Consider the following 24,176-nt stretch of genomic DNA (forward strand, 5'->3'; position numbering starts at 1 on the left):
AACAAATTCCCTTAACATCTTCATTTTGCTTCTCTTTCTTTGCTTCTTGTCATTTTTTCTGTGCTTTAGTGTGTGTTTATTTATGTGTGAGGAGTTGCATCAACAGCAAACATCAGCTACATCATTATAATCATTACCAAATCCCGCAAAACAACAGGTTATCTTTAAGTGAAACCAAAATTTAATGTGATATCAAAAATCGAGAGCAACATTGGCCAAAAATCAACAGCATCAATAAAAAAGAAACCCTTTCATCATCAAATGTCTTTTTCTTTGTATTTAATTCAAATTTTACCTTTTCTTTTGTGATTTATAAAAGGCATCTCTTACCTTTTAACCGTCAATCAAGTGTGTAAAAATATTTACTCGACGATTCGCTTAAACCCAATCAATCTTATCTAATCACAATTGTTGCCAAATTTTGGAGGAAAATGCCTCTTTTCCACAAAAAAGAGGTTAAAAAAGATGGACCAAAAGTGGATGAAAAATACGACCTTAAAGATGTTCTTGGAACGTGAGTATAAACATTTATAATTTAATTTTTATTTCCATATTGATTATTATTTTAATTACTTTCATTATCATATCAAATGATGTTTAACCATTTAACCAGTTTTTTTCACACCTAATTGTAACACTTGATTGAGGTAATAAATGGTGACAAAAACAGTGCAACCAAAGCAGCAAAATTGAAACATTACATTGAAACTGTGAACATGAAAAGAAAAGGCGTCCATCAGTAACATGATATTGGTAATGAATCAATCTAATTAAGATGAAATTAACTCGGGCAACCTTGCCAGTTAATCTAGTCTCATGATAACAAGTTGATTTCAATCAAATGATCTTTCCACTCAAATCTTACAAGATAATAATTAACCAGTCCACATGTTTGATTGAGAAAAGGTTATACCTTTAATTTATTGGTGGTGTCAAGATAAAATGAATAGCAGGTTAGAGTACCTGTCAACATCTTAGTGTGTAAATCAATGAAACCAGAAAAAAATATTGATTTCTACTTGACTGATTAGATAATTGTTGACTATTTCAAGGTTAAATCATTATTGTGGTCATGATTATCAAAAGTCAGTTGTGACAGTTTCTTATCGCGTGATGATCCTACCTGGTTAACATAACCACAAAAGGTCCATACCTACTTATAACAGGTAACCTTGAAGGTAACTGCATACAAAAACAGATCTCACTTTCATCTTTTTTTTTATTATCATTTTACTCTCGCTCTTCAATTGATTTCTTGACGTTGATTGTGTCAGTGAGTCAAGGAATCAATGAATGTAATAATTGATAACTTTTTTTGCTTCACAATCTCGATATTTCAACTTGAAATTGATTCATTAATTCATATTCAATTGCACCTTTCATTTCACAGACAACCAAAGTTGAGTCACAGTTTGACATTTAAATTTTATGTTAGTCAGCAAGATTGGTTCATTTGAAAAATGAAAAAATGATGAAATTAATTTACTTGATATTTAGTTTCATGAAATTGAACATGATCAGAGTTTACCATTTCTGTATCAACTGAACCTTAATTATTCCATCAAGACAAATTGTCTTCTCATTATGCTCAAGTTTCATTTTGTTTCCATTCAGAGTTTACCGAAATTTTCAGGCTTTTTTTTTCAAGAAAAAAAGAGGAAAATACTTGAATTCGTGGCTTACCCTCCAGCTAAACCCTAAGAATTATATTGTAATGTATTTACATTTAAATACGATATTGAATTGTTCAGAGAAGGTAAAGGTTTTTTTCACGAATTGCCTCTAAGCATGTGATTAGTTCCAATAATTTAACCTTGATTATGAAACAAAACTCTCTTCTGACAATCTGTTGAAATTAAGATTAATAATTATTCCGAGTAATTTTGTTGTTCTATTTCAGGACCAATCCTTACCTTTTCCAGGTTAATTAATTGAAAATTTGGTTCTCGAAACAAATGATTTTACCTTGGAAATGAGTTTTACCGTTCAAATCTATCCCTTGATAAGCAGTCAATAAACTGAATCTAAAGATAGCTCGATTCAGGTTTTACAATGTAAATGATAAACAGTTTTTAATAGCTTTTCCTATGGATTATGAGTTCATTTGCAATTACTAATTTTAATTAAAGTTGGCTTGATTTAGAAATATTCTTGATCAGTAATTGTTTATTAATATTCCTAACTGATTAATCATGTAAAATACAAAAATATTGCTTTTTGTTATGAAACCAGAAATAGCTTTCGAATGCCGTCAATTGAAGAAATAACTGTTGTTTAACTGTTAAGAGATTTGATCGTAAAGCTAACTCAATGTTTATCATCGATATTATTTTTATCTTTGAAATTAAGGTATGAACAGTAATGTTTTGGACTAATTTTTCAAAATTTAATTGCGACAGTTAGACTAGACTTACAGGCACCATGTAATCGTCAAAATGAAGCTAAACTTTTCAACAACGTGTTGTGAAAAAATTAATTAATTTCGATCAAAAAATGTCAAGTTATGACCTTAAATAGACAAAGGCGTCAAAATCTGATTTTACCTTTCGTCAAAAACCATATATTTTTCAAATTCATACCAGGTTTCTGGAGAATCGAAAAATGGCCAAATTTGGTTAAAGGGAAGTAATTGACCTAATATAATTCGATATAGATCGATTGAAAGATTCAGGTCAACATTGAGACTGAATTTCGCGGACGTTTGATAAAAAACGAGATTTTTCGCGGATTGAAAAAGGACCTTAGGAAGAAAAGGACTCAGATTTCGAATATTTCAAGAGATTTTTCAAATAAAAGATCAGAACTTCATCGGCAGAAGAAAAGTGACCTTCTGATCTTTTTATTTGGAAGTATACTCTTGAAATATTCGAAATTTAAGTCGTTTTTTGAAAAGTCTCTTTTCCATTGAAAATATATGGTTTTTGACGAAAGGTAAAATCAGATTTTGACGCCTTTGTCTATTTAAGGTCATAACTTGACATTTTTTGATCGAAATTAATTAATTTATTCACAACACGTTGTTGAAAAGTTTAGCTTCATTTTGACGATTACATGGTGCCTGTAAGTCTAGTCTAACTGTCGCAATTAAATTTTGAAAAATTAGTCCAAAACATTACTGTTCATACCTTATTTTACAAAAGCGCAGGTTCAATAGCCAGAAATTCAACATTTAACCCTTGACCTGAAGCTGTTGCCAGAGTCGATTTTCAGTTTCATTAGTCGGCCAAACTTGCTAATTATTTCCAAGTTCAAAGATAATTAGATTCAGTTTTGCAACTTCTGAATAGATTTTGATTAAGATTGCTGTTAAACTTTACTTAATTTCTGCCAAAAACCTAAGTTTGCTTCATGTTGATGAATATGAATAATCTTTAACATATGCAAGCTATTATCGATTTTTTTCAAATTTTTGACAAAACTGTTACTAATTGATTATTTTTGTTTCTTTTATTTCCTCAACATTTTAGTGGAGCATTTTCACAAGTTGTTCTAGCCGAGAGTAAAGAGCGTCCAGGAGAACTGGTTGCCGTGAAATGTATCGACAAGAGAGCCCTTAAAGGAAAGGAAGATTCACTGGAAAATGAAATTCGTGTACTTCGTAAACTAAACCATTCCAATATTGTTCAACTGAAGGAAACTTATGAAGATAAGCAAAAGGTTTATCTGGTGATGGAGTTGGTGACTGGAGGTGAACTGTTTGACCGGATAGTTGAGAAAGGAAGTTACACTGAAAAAGACGCAAGTGCACTTATCCGTCAAATATTGGAAGCAGTTGATTATATGCATTGTCAAGGTGTTGTTCATCGAGACTTGAAACCTGAAAATTTACTTTACTACAATCAAGATCCTGATTCAAAGATAATGATCAGTGATTTTGGACTTTCCAAGATGGAAGATTCAGGTGTAATGGCCACAGCATGTGGTACACCCGGTTACGTTGCACCCGAAGTATTATCCCAAAAACCGTATGGAAAAGCAGTCGATGTTTGGTCAATTGGGGTCATTGCATACATACTTCTGTGTGGTTATCCGCCTTTTTATGATGAAAATGATGCCAATCTTTTTGCTCAGATTGTTAAAGGTGACTTTGAATTTGATTCACCTTATTGGGATGACATTTCTGATTCTGCAAAAGACTTTATTACTCACTTGATATGCGTTAATCCCAACAAAAGGTATACATGTAAACAAGCCCTTGCTCATCCATGGTAAGTTACTCAATTATTCATTTACAATTACGTGTTAATTGACCCAAATAGATTCAATCAAATCCATAGAAAGTGACTTTAGAAGAAAACAGATTAATCTTTTCCATTAACACTTTTACCTATCAATGACTTTTTATCCCCAGTTTCATGTAAATCGCTTTTGATTCTGAACAGCAGCAACACAATTGAGAATTGCCTTTAATTATCTAATGTTTCAGGATTGATGGAAATCTTGAATCAACATTTTTCTCTCTTCAAGGAATCAACCTTTTCAGTAATCAGACAATTTAGTGATTAACAGTTGTTTTCATGTAAATCATTACAATGGAAATCTATTTATATTTCAATTTTACAATTAATAAGTTGTAGTTGAAGTTGAACAGAAAAGTTCAATTGTTGATTGCTTGTTGCAATAAGGATTTCCGCTTGAAATTTGTAAAAACATAAATTCTTAGATGATAATAGATAAACATGAGAAATATGTTTTTCATCAATTTGCTTACCTAATGAAACATGAAAACAACTCAAGCAACAATTGATACAAAAACTAAAAGAAACTACCGAATAGCCAAAAATGGTCAAAATTTTGATAATAAAAAAAAATTTTGAAAGCAAATCGCTGTACTAGAGGAACTGTTTTTAATGGTACTAAGTTATCAATTTTAACAGTGTTAAAAATAATCTTCTTATACTGGGGGACAATTGGTATGTGAAAATTTTGAATAGCATCGTTGTTTCTTTATTTCTCTTGATTTATTGACCTTTGAGAGATTAAACCTTTTGTAACCTTAGATCAACGTGTGTCCTTCAAGTTTATTAGATTCTCGGAATCTGTGCTTTTGGTGAATATTCCAGGAATATTCAGCCTTACCAACTAGGTTGGTTAAATTGTTATTAATACGCGGTATTACATTTGTTCTGTGATTAGTCTTGGACTATTACTGTTTTGGAAGTGGTGACTACCCGGTCAACTCTTAGTTTCAACCCTGTTGAATTTATTGAAATACTCAACCCGGTTGAGCCATACTTGTGATTCTAAGCTTCTAGGAAGCCTCTGTTACTCAAAAGTGTGTTAGAAGAACTTGGAACCGGACGTCATACAACATTTGAACGTCGGTCTTTAAATCTCTGAAGTTCATGATTATGGTGATTGAACTGGCGATTATGAATTTCCCATCAAAATATTCGGGTTAAAAATGGCAGAGTCATGAACTCGTTTTAGTACTGATTTGAACCCATGAAACCCGGATACTTCTGGTTCAGATTTGTTTTGCTGATGCATTTTTTGATCGTTTTGTGCACTAAAAACGCTTCAAACAGAGGTTTATGTCACTTATCTTGGCTCTAGGGCAGTCATGCCGAATGGAGGGCTGAAATTCAGCTTTCTGCCAAAAGCCGATATAAAACTTTTTTAGGTATCTTTCTATGTTCTTTCTGTTGGAAAAAACGATTCTGAGCATAAATAGTGAGAATCTGTCCGTTTTATACCGTTGGAACGGCAAAAAGCAAAATTTGATTAAAATTTTATTTTTATTTTTGCATTTTCTATCCAAACAAGATTTTTCATGCATTTTTTATGATTGATCAAGGTTTTTCTTATCATATTCCGTAATTTTGCACCAATACATTCTTGATTTTTGAAGTGAATTTCGACAAAATCGTATTTTCGGTCAAATTCGAAATCAGATATTTCAGTCGCATATTTGACGCAAATCAATCAGCAGAATAAGTGAAAAAAACTTTAAAGATATTGTGTCAGGATGATTGAGAAAAAATTGGTTTCGCTGCGTTGCGACAAAAATAACAATATATTTATAATTTTCACATACCGATTGTTACCCTGTACCAAAGAGTAAAGGAGAAGAGGTTTCTCTCAATACAATTTTGTGAAGTTTACAAAGTGGCTCTGGCGAGGGCGCTTTAAAGGTATTTTTAATAGATTAGATAAAAAAATTAGATTAAAATTAAATTGAAAGAGATTGAAAAAGTGACTGATTTGAGCGCCTCTCGTTGAGGACCGCTAACTAAACTTCTCATTGAATCCAATGGAGAGCTATCTCTTCTTCTTTACTCTTTGATTTTCACATACCGATTGTTACCCTGTACTCTAATTTATCTCTGACGTCAGATAGCTATCCATTGACTAAGATAGCCAAGTGATGAGTAAGCTAGCTAAGCTGACCCTTACTAACCATTATTAATACTACTGGGTGTATCAAAGATATATATTAACTTTCAGAAGCCGATTACTCAACAATGGCTTTAGATAGAAATTGGATTGTCACAACCCAAATTCTTACATAAATCAAATTTCCGATGATTATTGTTTCATGACATAACTCGTGAATATGATATCAAAAAATTATTGGAAGATGTTAAAAGACTCAAAAAAGTTTCTTCTTTAATATGCCGTCATGAGTAATTCATTTCAGTTCCAAGCTGAATTTATTTATTTTTACCATTGGTTTTCAATGGAAGAAATATCCAACTTTGAGCCTGGATTACAGCATGAAAACATTATTTTAAATCATGCTGCGATACATCGTTAGAAAGGAAATTTTTTGAAGTTTAATACTGCTGCAAAAAATTGACCTGAAAATTCGCACAGCGAAATCTGTCACTTTATCGACTTTGGTAACGAACCGTTTCATGAATACTGATTTTGATTGAAACCAAAGTAGCGCCATACTGAACTTTGACATTTTTTCTATCGGGTGGCATCAAGGACAAAGGGGTATTTGTCACCAAAAACCGACCTTAATAAATTTTGAAATTAATTTAGTTTTATGATAGAGGGGTTGAAAAAACACTGTTAACTTTTGTCAAAAGTTCTTCAGAGTGACGCGTTCGGCCACAATCGCGCTTCAAAGTTAAAACGTTTTCGGGCGATTTCTCGTGAACCAATCAAGTTAGAGGACTGAAACGTGATATAAATATAAAAATCAATAAACTCTAGCAATGTACAGAAGGAAATACTTTTTCAATGGCTGGATCACATTTTATCGCTATTAGATCGTTTAACTTCGAATGAGTGTCAGATGGCCAGATCACATGCGAAATTGATTTTGATTAATTCAACATTCTTCTTTTAGCATAAGCAAAAAATGTACTGCGGCTTTTTTGATATGAAGGAGAATTGAGGAGAACCAAGAGTTTAATAGAAAAGGTCTTTATTAAAATTCCGAGTCTTCGCTGACTCAAGGAAGAAATACGAATGTACGGTTACAATTTCTCAGTTCATTTATATATTGAAATTTTATCTTATTATCATCTGTGACCTACATGAAAACAGATGGTACAATGATTCGGTGGCAATGGTTTAAGCGTTTTTACGTCTCGTAAAGTTATTACCTGTTTCTGGCCTCTTTTGATATTGTGGTTGCGCGATTGTGGCCGAACGCGTCACTCTAAAGAACTTTTGACAACAGTGTTTTTTCAACCCCTCTATCATAAAACTAAATTAATTTCAAAATTTATTAAGGTCGGTTTTTGGTGACAGATACCCTTTTCTATCTAAAGCCATTGTTGAGTAATCGGCTTCTGAAAGTTGATATACAGGGTGTAAATGTCAAATACGCGGTTTTGAATTGCTAATAACTTTTTTGTTCTTTGTCCGATTGTCAATTTTTTTTCGATTGTATGTAGTCAAATAGTTAAAATTTTGTTCATTATAGTTTGTGAATTTATATGATTACCTTTAGGGCGAGAAATTTCGCCCCAAAGTCGAAAAAGTTGATTTTCGCTTCGAAAATAGTCGAATTTAGAAATTTTTTATGCCAGGATTCAAGATAGGAAAATGTAAAAATCATTTAATTCTAATCCTAAAAATAGCGAATAATTAGATTTTTCAGGCGTAAATACCATGATTAGAAATGTGAACCAATCCAAAATAAAATGCAAATGTTCAATGCGCGTTTTGCGTTTGAATTGACAATCGGACAAAGAACAAAAAAGTTATCAGCGATTCAAAACCGCGTATTTGACATTTACACCCTGTATATCATTGATACACCCAGTATATCCCTAACAAAATCTTGAATCAACATTTTTTTCTCTTATCAAGGAATCAACCTTTTCAGTAATCAGACAATTTAGTGATTAACAGTTGTTTTCATGTAAATCATTACAATGGAAATCTATTTATATTTCAATTTTACAATGAATAAGTTGTAGTTGAAGTTGAACAGAAAAGTTCAATTGTTGATTGCTTGTTGCAATAAGGATTTCCGCTTGAAATTTGTAAAAACATAAATTCTTAGATGATAATAGATAAACATGAAAAATATGTTTTTCATCAATTTGCTTACCTAATGAAACATGAAAACAACTCAAGCAACAATTGATAAATTGTCTGATGATGTTGTTAGACTTGATTGCAATTCAAAATTGCACCATAAATGCTATTTTTAAATCAACTAATTACATTTTCAAGATCAATGTTAACATTAAAATGTTCAACAATGAAAAACATTGATGCACTAAAGCGTATTAGTGCATAAAATGTTTGAAAACATGAAAAAAAAGTTTCCTTTTTGTTACCATTTTTTGTACTTTTTTTGCTTACTTCAAGTGAATTTTGATTCTTATTATCCAAAAAAATGCTTACAAACTTTTTCCTCGAAAAATATAATAACATTGACTTAAATTTCTAGGATTACAATACAATTGCAATTGAAGAGTCGAGACACTAATTTGAAACCTTTTTGTTTCCAATTCAGAGTTATCGTTGAATCTATTTCCCTTCAATGAACTACTAATGCATTTTTTGTCAACAATTTTCATTCCGATTGATGAGTAAAATTTTAATCTTTTCACTAATGAATGCAAAGGCAACTATAATTAAGTTAATCATGAATATCAGTAATAAAAGTCACTCAATGTTTGCTCTCGTTTTATTGCCTTTGATGAGAATTAATTATCTTTACGATTCAAATGATTTTGTACCAAATTTTAATCTGAAAGTTCTTAGATTAGAAAAGTTTTTCTAATTCCATTTTTTTTGCTTCAACCATTAACCCAATTCATGATAACATCCAAGATTAATTTTTGCAGAATATTGAAATTGAATTAAATTCTTGCATCATTTCATGTTTTTTACTTGTAAATTCATTTCTATTTCAGTATTAAACTTAATCTGTGATTTGATTCCAAAGGGTTAACAAGAGTTGAATCAAATGATTGAAATATGAGTTTAATGATGAAATGATTATTTCGTCAACTGAACTGGTGAAAAGTTTTTTCTTTTCTCTCATTCAATTTATCTTTTCCAATGTTATCCCATTGAATTGGAATGAAAAAGAAACTAAACTTTACCCTGTAAACTTTGAATAGAGTTTCATTATAAAAGCAGTCCTGTAAGCAGTTGATTCAGATGAATGGTGAATCCTGTTTTTCATTTTATTAGGATACAAAGCAAATGAAAAAGAATCACATAAAATGACAGAAAAACATGGAAACAGCTCAGACTATCAAATGTTAACTTTCCAATTGAGAATGTTGTGTTTATCTCATGAATACTAAAGATTATCATTGCAACTTGGGATGTTTCAAGTTTTCCTTTCCCTGGTCAACATGATATACCTTGTAAAAATGTTGACCGTATTTCAGGGAATTGCCATCATCCTTTCCCAGAGCATAAGGTTAGGAATAAGATTAAACAAGATGATGATGGAAAAGAAAAAGTTGGTAAAGAAGGAAAACAAGAAACCTTGACTTTCTTTCAAACCCACCATGTTCAGCATTCCTGAAATTCTGACCAACAGTTAACAAATATTCATTGCTTCAACTTTCTCCTTTTTAATAAACAACTTGATAGTTGATCCTAAATGGAGCCAACTTATCTTGTTTCATTCCCAGTCTTGTAAACTGAAATTAATTTAAAGGTTTCCAATAATTCTTAAAGTTCATACAACAACAAAAAGTCTCCCAAGGTGATGAAAGGTTAGAAAGTGAAACATGCAAAAGTAAATAAAGTCACTGTTTTGGTGAAGAAAAAAGATGAAAATGAAAATGAAAAGTTAATCTCTGCTCAAAGTATTTTTCATTTAAAACTAATTAACTGAAACTCATTAATCAAATGAAACTTATCGATTCAATTTGCAATCTTTTCTCATTTTACACTTTTAACTTGTTGAGTTCAATACTCTTAATGTTGCTATTAGTGGCTATAAAAGTATAATTGCTCATGATTATCACAGATAATGATGGGTTGTTTGTTACCAGCGAATCACTTTGATTGTCCCTTTTTTCCCATATTAATATTCAGACGATGAACAAAATTAACCATTGACTTACATTTTATCATACATTTTATCATCATTATCATTACTTTTTCATTACTTACATGGTTAACTTTTCATCATTTCTTATTCCGCACTTGCTTTCCTTTTCTTCCCTAAATTGTTTCCATGGTTTCTTTTAGTGCAACACAATCATTCTTGAATACTAACTACAATTAACTTCAAGTCAAGTAATTGTGTTTCAAGAAGCTGCTCGATTCATAAACAGTGGATAATTGATTGTTTTTTTGTCCACTTATCAAGAAAATAAAAAAAATGGACACAGAATTCATTTTATCGTCTCATTTTGATCTCAACTCAAGACTAAAGATCCTCTACTATTAAACCTTGATCTTAATCATCAGTAGATTTACCATTGAAACAAGTAATGATTCAAAAGCGTTTAAACTCGACTTGGTCAAAGTAAAAAGGTTAAAAAAGTTAGCAATTTTAATCTCATCAATCTTTTAGAATCAACTTTACTCAGTCTTTTTCATGGTAAAAACTCTTTGCTCCTGGAATATTGTGATAATTCAAGTTTCGATTATCGATTAGTTTCTGTTTCAATTGACAAGTCAGTTTAGTAAAGCATTTTCTTAAGTATGATGAATACGATTTTTCACCAAATAACAATGATAGATGAACTAGTTTTGATGAAATGATTGTTTCAAGTTGAGCAAATATCTTTGACTTTGAAAGCATTTTGGTGACAAAATAGCAAATGGATGAAACAAATGAACAGTTAATTGAAAAATATAACTCAATAATCATTATCCGTTTGTAACTATTTGAGAATTGAATTTTCAATTACCTTTATCGACAGTCAACCATTATAATCCATAATAAAACATATTATCGTAACTCAACTAGATTAACATTGAAACGTTAACTGGAAAACTATTAATAGTTTATATCTTGAAAAGCGTAAGTTCTGGCCATTGAAATGCGATTGATTTGCTATAAAAATAGAATGATAAATTATCATCTTCGTCTTCTTCTTCTTCTTCTGTTATTTTCATCCCTTAATAGCTCAAAGTTAATCGATAGTAACATTGCTTCTCACACTCAACCTGGTTAACCCTTTTCGCCCATTTCGCCCTCCATTCTCTTTTTATCCTGGTTATTCACAAGTTCATCTAATTAATGGTCCTAATGATTGAACCAAAATGGGCTTCATGTGTTGCAACCAAAATTGCCACTTGAAACGAGTTGTTTGTAAAGATGCTTACATTTCTCATCATTTTACCTCTTTTCCTTCGTATTCATCGATCCAACATAAAAAGATCTTCAACTCTTCTCATCTCTTTATGTTCATCTGCTTCTCTTCATCCATCTTCTTGGTTGCCTGCTTGCACACCTATTTGCCTATTTTTATGTCTACCTTGATAATGTCGTACGCTACTTGATTCAATCGATATTCAGTAAATAATAGGTGAGAGAAGCCCTTAGTTTGACATTGATAAGAATTTATTATATCAAAATTTAATATAAGGTAACCTTGATAATATATTAACTTGGAAGGTTAATTTTTTGTAAAATATTAATTTCCATTGTTTCCATTTCTATTTGTATCATTTTTTCCTTCATCTCTTAAAATCTCTTTCCATTCAATTGAATAAGATTGAAATCTCAATCGATACAAGAAATGATCATGTAAATGATCGTAATAAGGCACGATATCTACATTTTATTACCATAATGACGCCAATTGAACCAACGATTATTCTGATGATTCTTGCATATAATGCTAATCACTCTCATGATAATCGTTTATTTGATTGCTTAATCAATCAGAATCGAGAATAAATCTGATTGAATTTTATTCAATAAACAGGTTACAAAATTTCGCCATTCCATTTTCATTCTGCAATTATTTTCTCAGTTTATCAATACAGATGTTGCTACTCATTATTTTAGATGGAAATTTACATTCAGAATATCTGATTTTCTTTGAATTTCATTCTAAGAACGAGTGTTGTAAACTAAGATTGGGATCGAAAATAATACGAAATTCACTAACAGATCGCAACAACTTTTCAAATCAAGAAAATCATGAAATCTCTTTTGATCAATTTAACACAATTCCAATAGTCGATTGAATTTTATGGTGATTAACTGCAAATGTTGAATGTGAACAATTTACATTCAACTTGCAGTCATTAAGCTATCGGTTCAAGTTGAAATGTTTGGAAGAGTTGGAAGAATAATTCACATTCATTCTGAGCAACAGAATTGGGAAATCTTACAAAATTTTCATTTTCTTTTGTTTTAAAACGAACCTTGATTTATTAGAGATTACCATGTTTACATGAATCTGAATATTAAATTGGTTCGAACAAACTTTCAAATTTTCATTACTCGATTACACATTTTGACAGTTGAACTTGATTGATACAAACATTGACAATTTGAGACAAATTTGTGTTTTCCTGATGACTTTCCATCAATTTGTTGAGCTTAAAAAATCAGCTGTTTCCAAGCCACTCGAGTTTCTCGAAGAAACAAAATAAAGTTGTCAATCACTTACAACGTTTAAATTTGTTTCTCTATTCTAACCTTTTCCTTCGATAATCTTGATTCAAAGATCATTCAAGTGAAACCCAGGCAGCAAGAAAAAAGTAAACTCATGAACCCTTAGGTTCAATTTGGAATTACATGAAATCTTAAAAACACTCTCATCAAATCTGATCGTTTCAAACATTCAATTTCTTTATCTAATCTTTTACCTTTTCTTTCGCTTAACTCCATCTTCAGACGAGTATTCAGATTGTTGAGGAAAATTTGTTTTCTCACTATTCATGATTTTTCCTCCTCATCATTCATTATTACTTTAACACAATTTACTCTAACATTTGATGTTGAACACTGAGCAAAAAAAACCTTCTTTTTCCAGGTTACTCTTCAAGTGTAAACCCATTTCTTCAACAATCACTTGTACTGTCAGAGTGTCAAGTAGTTTGATTGAGAAACACAACTATTATCAGGTTGCAGTGAAAAAAACATCAAGTGCTTAGAACATGCATTTGATATTATGTCACTGGGAGTAAATCCCTGTTTATACCGTCTCCAATTCCCGGTTGAGTTGCAAGTGATAGTTGATGAAATTGGTCAATTTAAATTTTAAAATAACAATTGAAGGCGTTCTGTTGCTCGATTTTTCATTTCATTTTTTTCTGTTTCAAATGTTGAAGTGTCATACTTTATTTTGAGTTTTGTTCATTTTCTTGTTCAAAATAATTCACTTGTAATAAGACGATAACATGGAAAGGATAATGAATCTGTCTGAAACAGTGAATATCAAATTTTTAAAGAGAACTGAAAAAAAAAGATTTTTCTCTATTCCAATAAGAAATGTTATTCAGTCTTGGATTGGCCAAAACAACTTGTGACAGTTATTGGATGATTGAAATGAAATTGAGAAAAGTTGATGATCACCATTTGCTATTTGATTCCATCATGAACATGGATTTATTTAGATTTTGTTTGACTTCTGAAAATAGATTGAGATAACCATTGAAATGATAATCATGTAATGTGTTTATTATTTACTGACCCACACAAGAAATGAATTCATCTGATGGAAATTGTGAATTGATTTTCCATTTTCAGGCATCACGCAAGGTGTTCAACCAAGAGTTTGATTGAAAGATGAAAAACAATGATTCACAAGGTATCATTAAGAATTGCACAGTTTGATTGATTTTACCAAAAGGTTTACAGGTGAAGATGCATGGTGGAAATGATGGTAAAGATTATTATAATTGGTGAACATTGAGTGTTGATTAAATGTTCAGTCAAGTTTACTAAACAGTTCTAATCAATCCATTCCAGTAAACAAGTTAATAGAGTAAGAATCATGTAAACATTTGCTTTATGAATAATGAACTCTGTCAAACAAACCATTCAATTGTGCATTAATCAAATTGTTTTACATTGAAAAATGGAAATTCAATCTTGAATGAAATGAAAATTATAGATATTTTTAGCAATTATTTTATTTCCACCTTTTCATTGTTCAATGAACCATTAACAGTTGCAATTATCGTTTAATCAATCATTGCAAATCAATTTTCCCTGTAATTGGAAGAAAAGCTTTTCCGAAAATCAAAATAATTGCATTTCAAATTATAATTTTGTTCAAATTTTCTAAGCATTTCAAGTAACAATGTGTGAATTGTTTGAACGAAGTAAAATAGAAGTTGAATTTTTCGAAGTTTCAAATTTCAGATTGACGCTAATTATAGTCAATCAAATTGTCATTTAACTATCAATTGATTATAAACAAGTTAATGTATAAACTGTTTCCAAGTTCAATTGAATTTGCATTTGAATGAAACCTCAGATTCAGTCTGGAAACTTTGTTTTAATTTACAGTAAAACTTGATTTAGTCTTTACAAAGTTCATTGAAAGTTTGAACAAATTTGCAAAATTTTGTCTTAAATTCATTGGAGCGACATTGAAACAAGAAATTATTTCGAGTAAATCAAAGTTTATTCATTACCTGAAGATGAATTTTTTTTGAATGAAACTAATTTTTTGCATGAAAAAGTGCGATCGTTTTAACCATGAAATTAGAAATCGCTATTGATCATTTCAATTCTTGAGACTTTAGAGATTATTAAGCAAAAATGTTACAAAGTGTTATCTAACTTTAAAGTGATAAACATTTACCAATTTACAATCAAACATATTATTCAATTTTCATTGAGGAAAAGTTATCGTTAACTGAAGGATAAATGAATGAAATTCAATGTTTTCTTTCACTTCTGTTGATCAATTGTTCAATGTATAACATTTTTTTTGTCGATTCTGCTTCTTCACAGAAATGAAAGAAAATCGCTTTTGTTGTGGAATAAGAATAATGATAATAATAACTAACACATACCTGAGCACATATACTTTGTCATCTCTTCCTAGTCAAATTGAATTTAATTTGATCTGTAAAAGGATAAATTTCAATGAAAACCTATTCTCTTCACCAATGCTAACCAAGTGAATGCAACTCTTTTATCAATGATGAACCATTCAACTGTTAATTTCATTTAGCAAAAAAAATAGTTTCTCTGAAAAATTCTGAAAAGGACGAGAAAGAAAAAAAAAGGAAAGCAAAAAGTTGCAATTGTACTCAATTTTTCATTCATTGATTGAAAAGGTTACATTTGTCGATAATTTTGTACATAAAATACTAATTTACTTTCATTACAATCAATGGTTCCATCGTTTTGCCATTTCAATTGAAAATTAATTTTCCTTTACAAGTATATTCATCAAAATTTCAATGCAGAACTATCCTTTACTTTACAAGTAGCCATGGAAACCTCTGAACATTGGAATCAACATTATGTGAACAACGTACAAAACTTTCATTTTTCATGATCATGATTGCTACAAAATGTTTAAAATCTGTCAAAGTTTAGTTTCTATTAAATTGTTAAGATCAAGAATGAAAACATTGACATTCTCGGTGACATTAGATGAAATCAGATATTGATTGTTATTTTTCTCAATCAACTTGAAACGATTCCAATAATTGACCGAAAACGATGTAAAAATTGAATCAACTTTTATTAGGAAAATTCAGTGTTCATTGGACAGTCTCGATTGATATAAATTTGAAACCTTTTTTCCCTGCAATTCCAATGGATTTCGTTTTTGTAACGATTATCAGATTAAATGAAAAGCTATCATGAAATGTATAAAAATGAAATTCTCGCATGCAATTATCTCCATTCGATAATTACGGTTCATGGTTATTCCAAGTAATGTTTTGGTTATTTCATTTAGCACTCTCAATGTCACTTTTACTATTAATTTATTGAATAATTAGTTAATTGAATGAAGTAAAGATCAATAAGTGAACCATTTGTTTGATTCGAGAGCAAAAAAGATGGCAATCTGAGTTGATTTCAGTCTGAATCATGAATTAATGTGCCTTTTATACTCATTGGAATAATGGCTTTTCTCAATGCTATTTACGTCAACAAGATTGTCATTTTCAATGAGAACAGTTATACAATTGAAAATAATCTTTATCATTTGAATGATTGCAATCTGATTGTAATCTCTTTCAATGCAAATAACTGATTGACTTATTCATTGGTAACAGCAACAATGAATAATAATTAGAATGTTCAATTGGAAATAATTTAAGCAAGATTAATTGTCTCTGAAAGCTTTCCTCACAATTTACATTGAACCTGTAAAATTTGTGTTGCTCGCATAAATTGGACCACTTTTTAAAGAAAGTAAAAGAAGGAGAAAAAATAAAAGTTGATTTTTCACTGTGAATCTTGTGTTCAAGTTTACCTCGATTTATCGATCGAAAGTTGAAGTTAACCATTCTCACAGTAACACAGTAAGCAAACAAGAAAAGCAGAAAAATTTGGGCTTAAATGAGCTGAGATTATTTTTAGATTATTATTATCCAATGTAACAATCATTTCAAGTTTAAGTATATTAATAATTCTGGCAAAGCAAAGTAACTTTCACCATGTTAATCGTTTATGAATTTATTATGGGAATTACTTTTTACCCTTGATAAACCTAATAGTTTTCTTGATTCATCCAATCATCCTTTCATTTCCATTTCCTTCCCCATTTACTCGTCAAATAATTAAGCTAATTAGACTCTAAAAGATGTGGATTGTGTTGAAAGTGAAGAGAGGGAAAAGAGAAGCAGAAAGTTTAAATCAAATGAAAATCCTGATTCACTTTCGATGTGCAATCTAAAGGCTATAATCTGAACGATTAAAACGCGAATTAGAAGAATGAAAGTTTACTGTGTATCGAAAATTCGGCCAGATTTTGCAGGCTTCCAAGTCGAAGGCGGCATACACGCTTCGAAATGGGCAGTCAATAAAAGTCTCAGATTTAGCGCGAATTTTGCGTTAATAAATTTGAAGCACTCTCCTAACTTTTCTAGAAACATAAAATCCTCAGACCTAGACTCGAACCCTTATACACCTCTTTCTAATTAGCCTATCCCTTTAAACTACTGAGCTGGAAGTTTACATTAAAAATGTAAGATTTTATGAACTCAATTGTTCAAGCAGACATTGATAAATAAAATCATTGCGTTGAACGCAAAAAACGCATGACTCTGGCGTTTTTGATAAATGCGTAGTTCAATGAGCAATTGTTCATTGTAGCAATTTTTCTTCGAATGGGTTTAGATGAATCATTTCAAGACAATCGGCATTGACTATTACAATGCGAGTCTAAAAAATAGAGCTAGAGTGGTTTGATATATGGTTTCGGGTTAAAATCTTGGCTCGTTTTTGGGTCATTTTATGAATAAAAGTGAAAAATTTTTACAACTTTTTGATGAAAAAATAAAAGTTTATTGATAGATTTACAGAATATTTGAATATAATTAATTTGAGAATAGTGAAGTTATCAATTCAGCTGGACTCATTCCACCCAAAATTAACCTTACAAGCCTTGAGAATATGAAGCTGAGAAAAGCATTGATCATGTAGTTGAGCATTTTTCTCTTGGTTATCCTCCTGATGATGTATCTGATGAGTTCATTTGGAGTCCTTATTTTAGTCTCTTCCTTCAAAACTGGTAAATATGGATGATCGACGTCTTTGTCACAAAAAATTCTCATTGCAGTCGTAACATTGTATTCAGAATATTTACATGATAAACTGCGGCAATAAAAGTTGTCTACTTTTTCAGTTTCCTCTGAACAAACCAGTTGGGTCACATTTTCATGGGCCAAGGTGAATTGAACACAATAAAACGATAAAACAATTGAAACAACTGAATGTGTAAACATTTTGGTAAAACAATGATGAACCAGTTAATCAACTAGCTAATAGACTTGAATGGCAAACACAATTTTTCACTAAACTTGATTGAATTTGAAACTTCTAGATGAAGCTATAAGGTCGATGGTCAAGTAACTTAATGAATATTTGTCAATGCAAAGTTACTTTTTATGGTGAAATTTTAAGAATCTTTTGTTTCTTTTAATCTGATTAACGCTTAGTCGTTAAACGGCTTAATTTGTAATACCTTGCAGCCATCTCAACAGCTAATAATAGCCAATATTAACCCTGATAATTTTTTTCTTCATTGTTACAGGATCAGTGGAAATGCAGCTTCTGACAAGAATATTCATGGATCAGTCAGTGAACAATTGAAGAAGAATTTCTATAAAACTAAATGGAAAGTAAGTTGAACTTGAAATTGGCCAGTTGAATCATCAATCAGCTGAACTTTAATTTACCCAGAAAAAAGGTTGACACCAATAGTTGCATCTTGAATTGAATTATTAATCATGTGAACACACGAACAGTCCATTTGCTAATTCCATTCAGATATTCAGTTCCTTTCAAATATTCAATTAGCTGATGACAAAAGCAAACCTTTTTTTTGGGTGAAAATGAAAATTGAAAGTTATTTAATTTGCAAATAAACTGATTAACTCATTTATTTATCAATAGCAAGCATACAATGCTGCAGCCGTTGTTCACCAAATGAAGAAACTTGCAGTCGGCAAATCACATCAACATTCAACTGAAGATAATGATAAAAATTGCATTAATCCATCCACTGGGATCAACCATTCTGATGTTAATAAACCTCTGAACAACCTGAACAGCATAAACACCAAAAACACCAACAGTAATAACAATAGTAACAATAGTAAAAATAGCAATTCGGTTAACAATAGCAATTCAAACAACAGTTCAACTGAAGTTGCTTCATCTGCCACCTTAAATGATGTTAAAGCGCCAATCAAAACGCCAATCGCTGACCGTACATGATGTCAATGAAACTTACATGTGAAAGAAAACAGTTGAAGCGCTCGAAGCACGAAACATCCAATAAACGCAACGCATTCCCACAATTGATAACTCATTACCTGTTTAATTTGACCAACTTACCTGATTCCATGCAATAATTGATTCACATTTTCCTCTTTTCATTTTATTCTAATTTTATTCTTCTAACATTATTTCCCAAGATTCCCGCTGAAAATGTATTATAATGAAGCAACAAAAAAGTAACAAATGTTAAGCATTGATTAACTCGAGGATTTAACCAACAACCCAAGTTAAATCAAAGTTAACCATAAATATTTAAACTGATTAATAATGGAATCAATAATTGATAAATAATCCAAGACGAAATGTTGAGGATTGAAAAGTGAAAAGAAAAGCCCAAATTGAGCAAAAAAAGTCAACATTGATTGTTGATCAGTTGATGCAATTTCAATTAATATTACTAATACTTATTTAGATGTTTAATTGTTTGACTTTTCAAGACTTGGCTTCAAAACCATTTTGCTTAAAGTCACCTTTATAAATATGTTTTGTGTAAAGACAAGAGATGACCATAGTTGATACAATATAGAGAAACAAGATTTATCCTTTTTGCGCTCATCTTGACCATCTTCACCTGGTTGTCACCCTCATCTTCACTCATCATCATTCATCTTTCTTTTCTTCTGATAAATGTTTCCAATTTAATTTGCCATCATTGACTTTAATCGTTTCAACTTATTTATTTTATCCTGTCTTTGGGTTCATCTTGTCTTTGGATCCGTTTTTGGGTTTGTTTGTTTGTTTGTCTCTTAGTTGAAGCAATTGCAATTGCTATTTCATCGACATTCACACACACTAAATGCAAGTAAAGACAAAGTTGAAATTTGCCTGAAGCAAAAGTTTTCTCTATCAAATTGAATTTTCTTTGCATTTTCAACTCTTCATAAAATAACTGTTACTTTGTCCAATCCCGAGTTGGTATCACTCAATAACTCAAACAGTGAAATGAATATCTTTGGAAATGATTCAGCTCCAAGCGTTGAATTTCACCGTTTCCTGCTATTTTTTCAGATTTCAATTTTGCTGTTTACAGTAAACTTTTCATTGCGAAAAACATGAAACATCACTTCAGTAATACAGATAATTAAAGATTGGTAATGGATCCAGAGTGAAATTATCACACACAAATGAACCAGATGAATGGAGACTGAAAAGTTTATTTCAATTACATTTTTTTCTCTCTTGGATTAAAAGATTTTATCACATCTTTTGCCTCTTCGTCTGCATCATGTTAAGCCTTTTTTCACTCAACATTATTCTCATCTTTTCATCAATTTTTCCGTCTTTTTGTCTTCTTTCCAACCAAGTTTTATCAGGAAAAAAAGTCGACTGTTAAATAAACTTATAACCATTGACAGTGAAACATCAACAATGAGAGCAAACTCAGGCTTGATTGGAGTTAATTTCATTATTTGTGCGCTTTTCATTCAATCTTTGTTCAGTGCATGAGACCTGAGTCTATCAGGTATACTTTGATTGAACATTGAAAATCTTAATCCTTTCCATTATTCCTTCTTGCAACCTGTAACTTTCATCGCCAAACCGTCGTCATCAGTATCATTCATCTTTCACTTTTCTTCATCTTGTCTCTCGAAAAGATGTGATCAATTGAAGTAAATACATCAATGTAATTATCGACTTGAACATTGTCACATGAACCAGATTGATTATTTTGTCTGTATCTTCCTTTTGAGATGAACAAGAGCGCAACTTACTCATGATTCAAATTTATTCTGGAGCACAAACTGGCCACTGGCAATGATAAAGAGACATGATTTCCAATGATGCCGTTGCCAGTCATACCAATGTTTACTAGTAATAGAGACTCATCACTGAATTCTGGAACTGGCGGCCTTGCTTTTCTTCCATTCCATTTTATTCATTTTTGTCTTTCTCCATATTCAATTATTCCTTATTTTTGTTCCTTTTTTTCCTATGAAAATGTAAAAACACTGACTTGACCATCCAATAAACAGCAACAAAAAGATCATTTATATCAGCCCATGTTAATTTACTCTCCCTGTAATCTTGAATAAGCAAATTTCTCAATAAAATTTAAGTTTCCTCTTTTACGAGGTCCTCCAGCGGGTAGATTAAACTTTGCCTTCGAGAAATGCTATTCAAAGCGAGTTAGTTGCAACTTGTATTAATCAGCTTATCGTAAATTCTTGATTAGCAGATTCAATCATCAATTAACAATTTGTACCGATGCCAAAAGGTAGTGAAAAAATAGGGCGACAAAATTTGCAAGGACGGCCCTGTTATAAGCGCGAAAAGTGTTGCGGACTTTTGAATAACCCAGTAATTGTTTTGCCTTTCAGTCAGATTAAAACCAAAACATCTTTAGTTAGCTTATTGGGATACATTGGCGCCATCTCATGTTGACAAAACGGACCAGTATTTTGACAAAAATTGAGTCGAAGCGATTACTAATAAACTTTAATGTTCAGCTGATATCACGTCTTGTGACATTTTTTATAATTAGCCTTTTCACAGAAATAGATTCTTTTACAATTTTTTAATCACATTTTGCTCGTAAATAGTTGAATGAATTGTTATAATTTGTTAGTCTTATGCCAAAAAATGCAAGGTGCTTGCTAAAGACCTCAGATTTGCTCCATGATCTTCAGCTGATTGAAAAACCATAAGTTAACATAAGTTAAAACGTCAAGACCACGTATTTCTTTGCCCTTCAACTGACAATTGAAGGTTATTTTCTGAGAGTGCAAGATATCCATGAATCATACTGGACAATGATATGAGTGTTTCAATACCGTTAAGTTAATCAATTGGTTTTGAGAAAATTCGTCTACTCTCCAACGGTATGAATGTTTTAAACATGTATCAAACATCAAACCAATCTGGAAAATTTTGCACTATCAGAAAATACCTCTAATTTCAGTTAATGGTCAAATAACTAAGTCACCTCGAATGACCTTAAGCGCTCGGTCTTATGGCTCTGCGGAAGCTTATAGTTCGAATCTGAGATCTGTAGCATAAAAGATGTGTGAGTTATGACTGCAATCACGCTTAAAATCAAAAAACCTTGTACATCAAAAGGATTATCCAATGTAGTATTGTTTCATGTTGTGTAAGTTATAGCCATCTAAGGTAGAGAAGAAAATAGAGCTTTACAAATTAACCAGCTTATTAGCTATCCTGATTTAAAGGAGCAAGTCGGAAATCGCCCCCAACTAGAATCGATTATTAATATGATCAAAAGAAAGCTAATTAAAAATAAATAACTAAACTTAAATCCATTTTATTGTATCGCGCATAGTAACGGAGATATCGTCGTTTAAAGTCGGAAACTTTGGGAGCGTTTTGTGGCTGAACCGTTAGTTTCAGAGAGAAAATTCTTAATGATTTAGATTCAGCGTATTCTGATCTATATAGAAATCTACTTTTAAAATATTTTTATCCATCTCTGGCCGCATGCTAGGCCAAAATCGGTCGGAATTGGGGCTTGTGCACGAAATCATCCGTAAAGACAAACCAATCGATTCTAGTTGGGGGCAATTTTCTATGGAGATCTAACTTCCTCCTTTTGGCTAATCTTAACCAATCTTGATAAAAATGACCAAGATTATGTCGTTTATGATCAAATGAGAACAGAACCGATAACCGTTAATCCAGTATGATGGTCCAGGTAACCAAACGTCATTTAAATATTTGAAGTCACCTTTGAGTAGCATCCACTGTGGACTTTACAAGTTTATCTAGTGTTTCTGCAATATTATCTTAGGGCGATATACAGTATATTGATACTTTTTGAAACAATATAAATTGATACTTACTCCGATAATATCGATACTTTTGAATCGCTTAACTTTAAGCAGTTAGTACGGTTCAAAAGAAAGATTAGTCAAATTCTGTTTTATTTCATTATTCATTCTCTGAAGCGTATTCGATTGTACATGGTACATCACCTTTTGTAGTACGAATGGAAGGGAAATTTATTTTAATTGAAAAAGCATATTTCAAAAAAATGCCAAAAACATTGATTTAGGCGTAACATTTGTTAAAAGATCCGGTCCGAAGTAGTGTTTCTCGATATTTGTCTCTGGCATGGATCGAAAGGAACGATATTAGTACCATGCAAATAGTTCCTCTAGTCCAGTGATTTGCTTTCGACACTTTTTATTATTATCAAAATTTGGACCATTTTTGGTCATTTTGGCCATTTTGGCTATTCGGTAGTTTCTTTTAGTTTTTGTATCAATTGTTGCTTAAATTGTTTTCATATTTCATTAGGTAAGCAAATTGATGAAGAACATATTTTTCATGTTAATCTATTATCATCTAAGAATTTATATTTTACAAATTTCAAGCGGAAATCCTTATTGCAATCAGGGATCAACAATTGAACTTTTCTGTTCAACTTCAACTACAACTTATTAATTGTAAAATTGAAATATAAATAGATTTCCATTGTAATGATTTACATGAAAACAACTGTTAATCACATAATTGTCTGATTACTGAAAAGGTTGATTCCTTGAAGAAAGAAAAATGTTGATTCAAGATTTCCAACACAGTGAATATAGAAATGATCATTAACAATTTCAACGGTTTCTTATCTTGTATTTAGATACTTCGACACAATTTTCTTTCGGTCATCAATCCACAAACATTAGATAATTAAAGGCAATTCACTTAATGGAAAAGATTTATCTGTTTTCTTCTAAAGTCACTTTCTATCGATTTGATTTACATTTAAGTCACCTTTAACAAAGATTGGCACTATTTTTATCATACTAGGTTTCTTAAAAAGTTTTTACTATCTCAGCTCAATTAACTTTAAATGTGGGTCAAATTAAAACCGCTTAACCTTATTATCTATACATCTATACTA

General features: G+C 31.1%; 1 protein-coding gene across 1 annotated transcript; it reads left to right on the plus strand.

The window, feature by feature from the left end:
* Window positions 1-34: 34 nt before the first annotated feature.
* CaMKI (Calcium/calmodulin-dependent protein kinase I) lies at window positions 35-21,393 on the plus strand. The gene is made up of 4 exons (XM_015939812.3): window positions 35-514; window positions 3,468-4,208; window positions 18,576-18,663; window positions 18,938-21,393. Exons 1-4 carry the CDS (start codon window positions 432-434, stop codon window positions 19,259-19,261), a joined length of 1,236 nt encoding a protein of 411 aa, XP_015795298.1. The 5' UTR covers window positions 35-431; the 3' UTR covers window positions 19,262-21,393.
* The last annotated feature ends 2,783 nt before the right edge of the window (window positions 21,394-24,176 follow it).

This window comes from Tetranychus urticae, chromosome 3, assembly GCF_039701765.1.
Source record: "Tetranychus urticae isolate SD_2017Ah chromosome 3, NJAU_TeUrti_SD_1.0, whole genome shotgun sequence".
Lineage (NCBI taxonomy): Eukaryota > Metazoa > Arthropoda > Arachnida > Trombidiformes > Tetranychidae > Tetranychus > Tetranychus urticae.

Bases quoted from the DNA above. Each gene is read 5' to 3' on its own strand.
- CaMKI (XM_015939812.3), top strand. From the start codon at position 432: ATGCCTCTTTTCCACAAAAAAGAGGTTAAAAAAGATGGACCAAAAGTG. The intron at 515-3,467 runs GTGAGTATAAAC...TCAACATTTTAG, and splicing joins CTTAAAGATGTTCTTGGAAC to TGGAGCATTTTCACAAGTTG. The intron at 4,209-18,575 runs GTAAGTTACTCA...TCATTGTTACAG, and splicing joins CAAGCCCTTGCTCATCCATG to GATCAGTGGAAATGCAGCTT.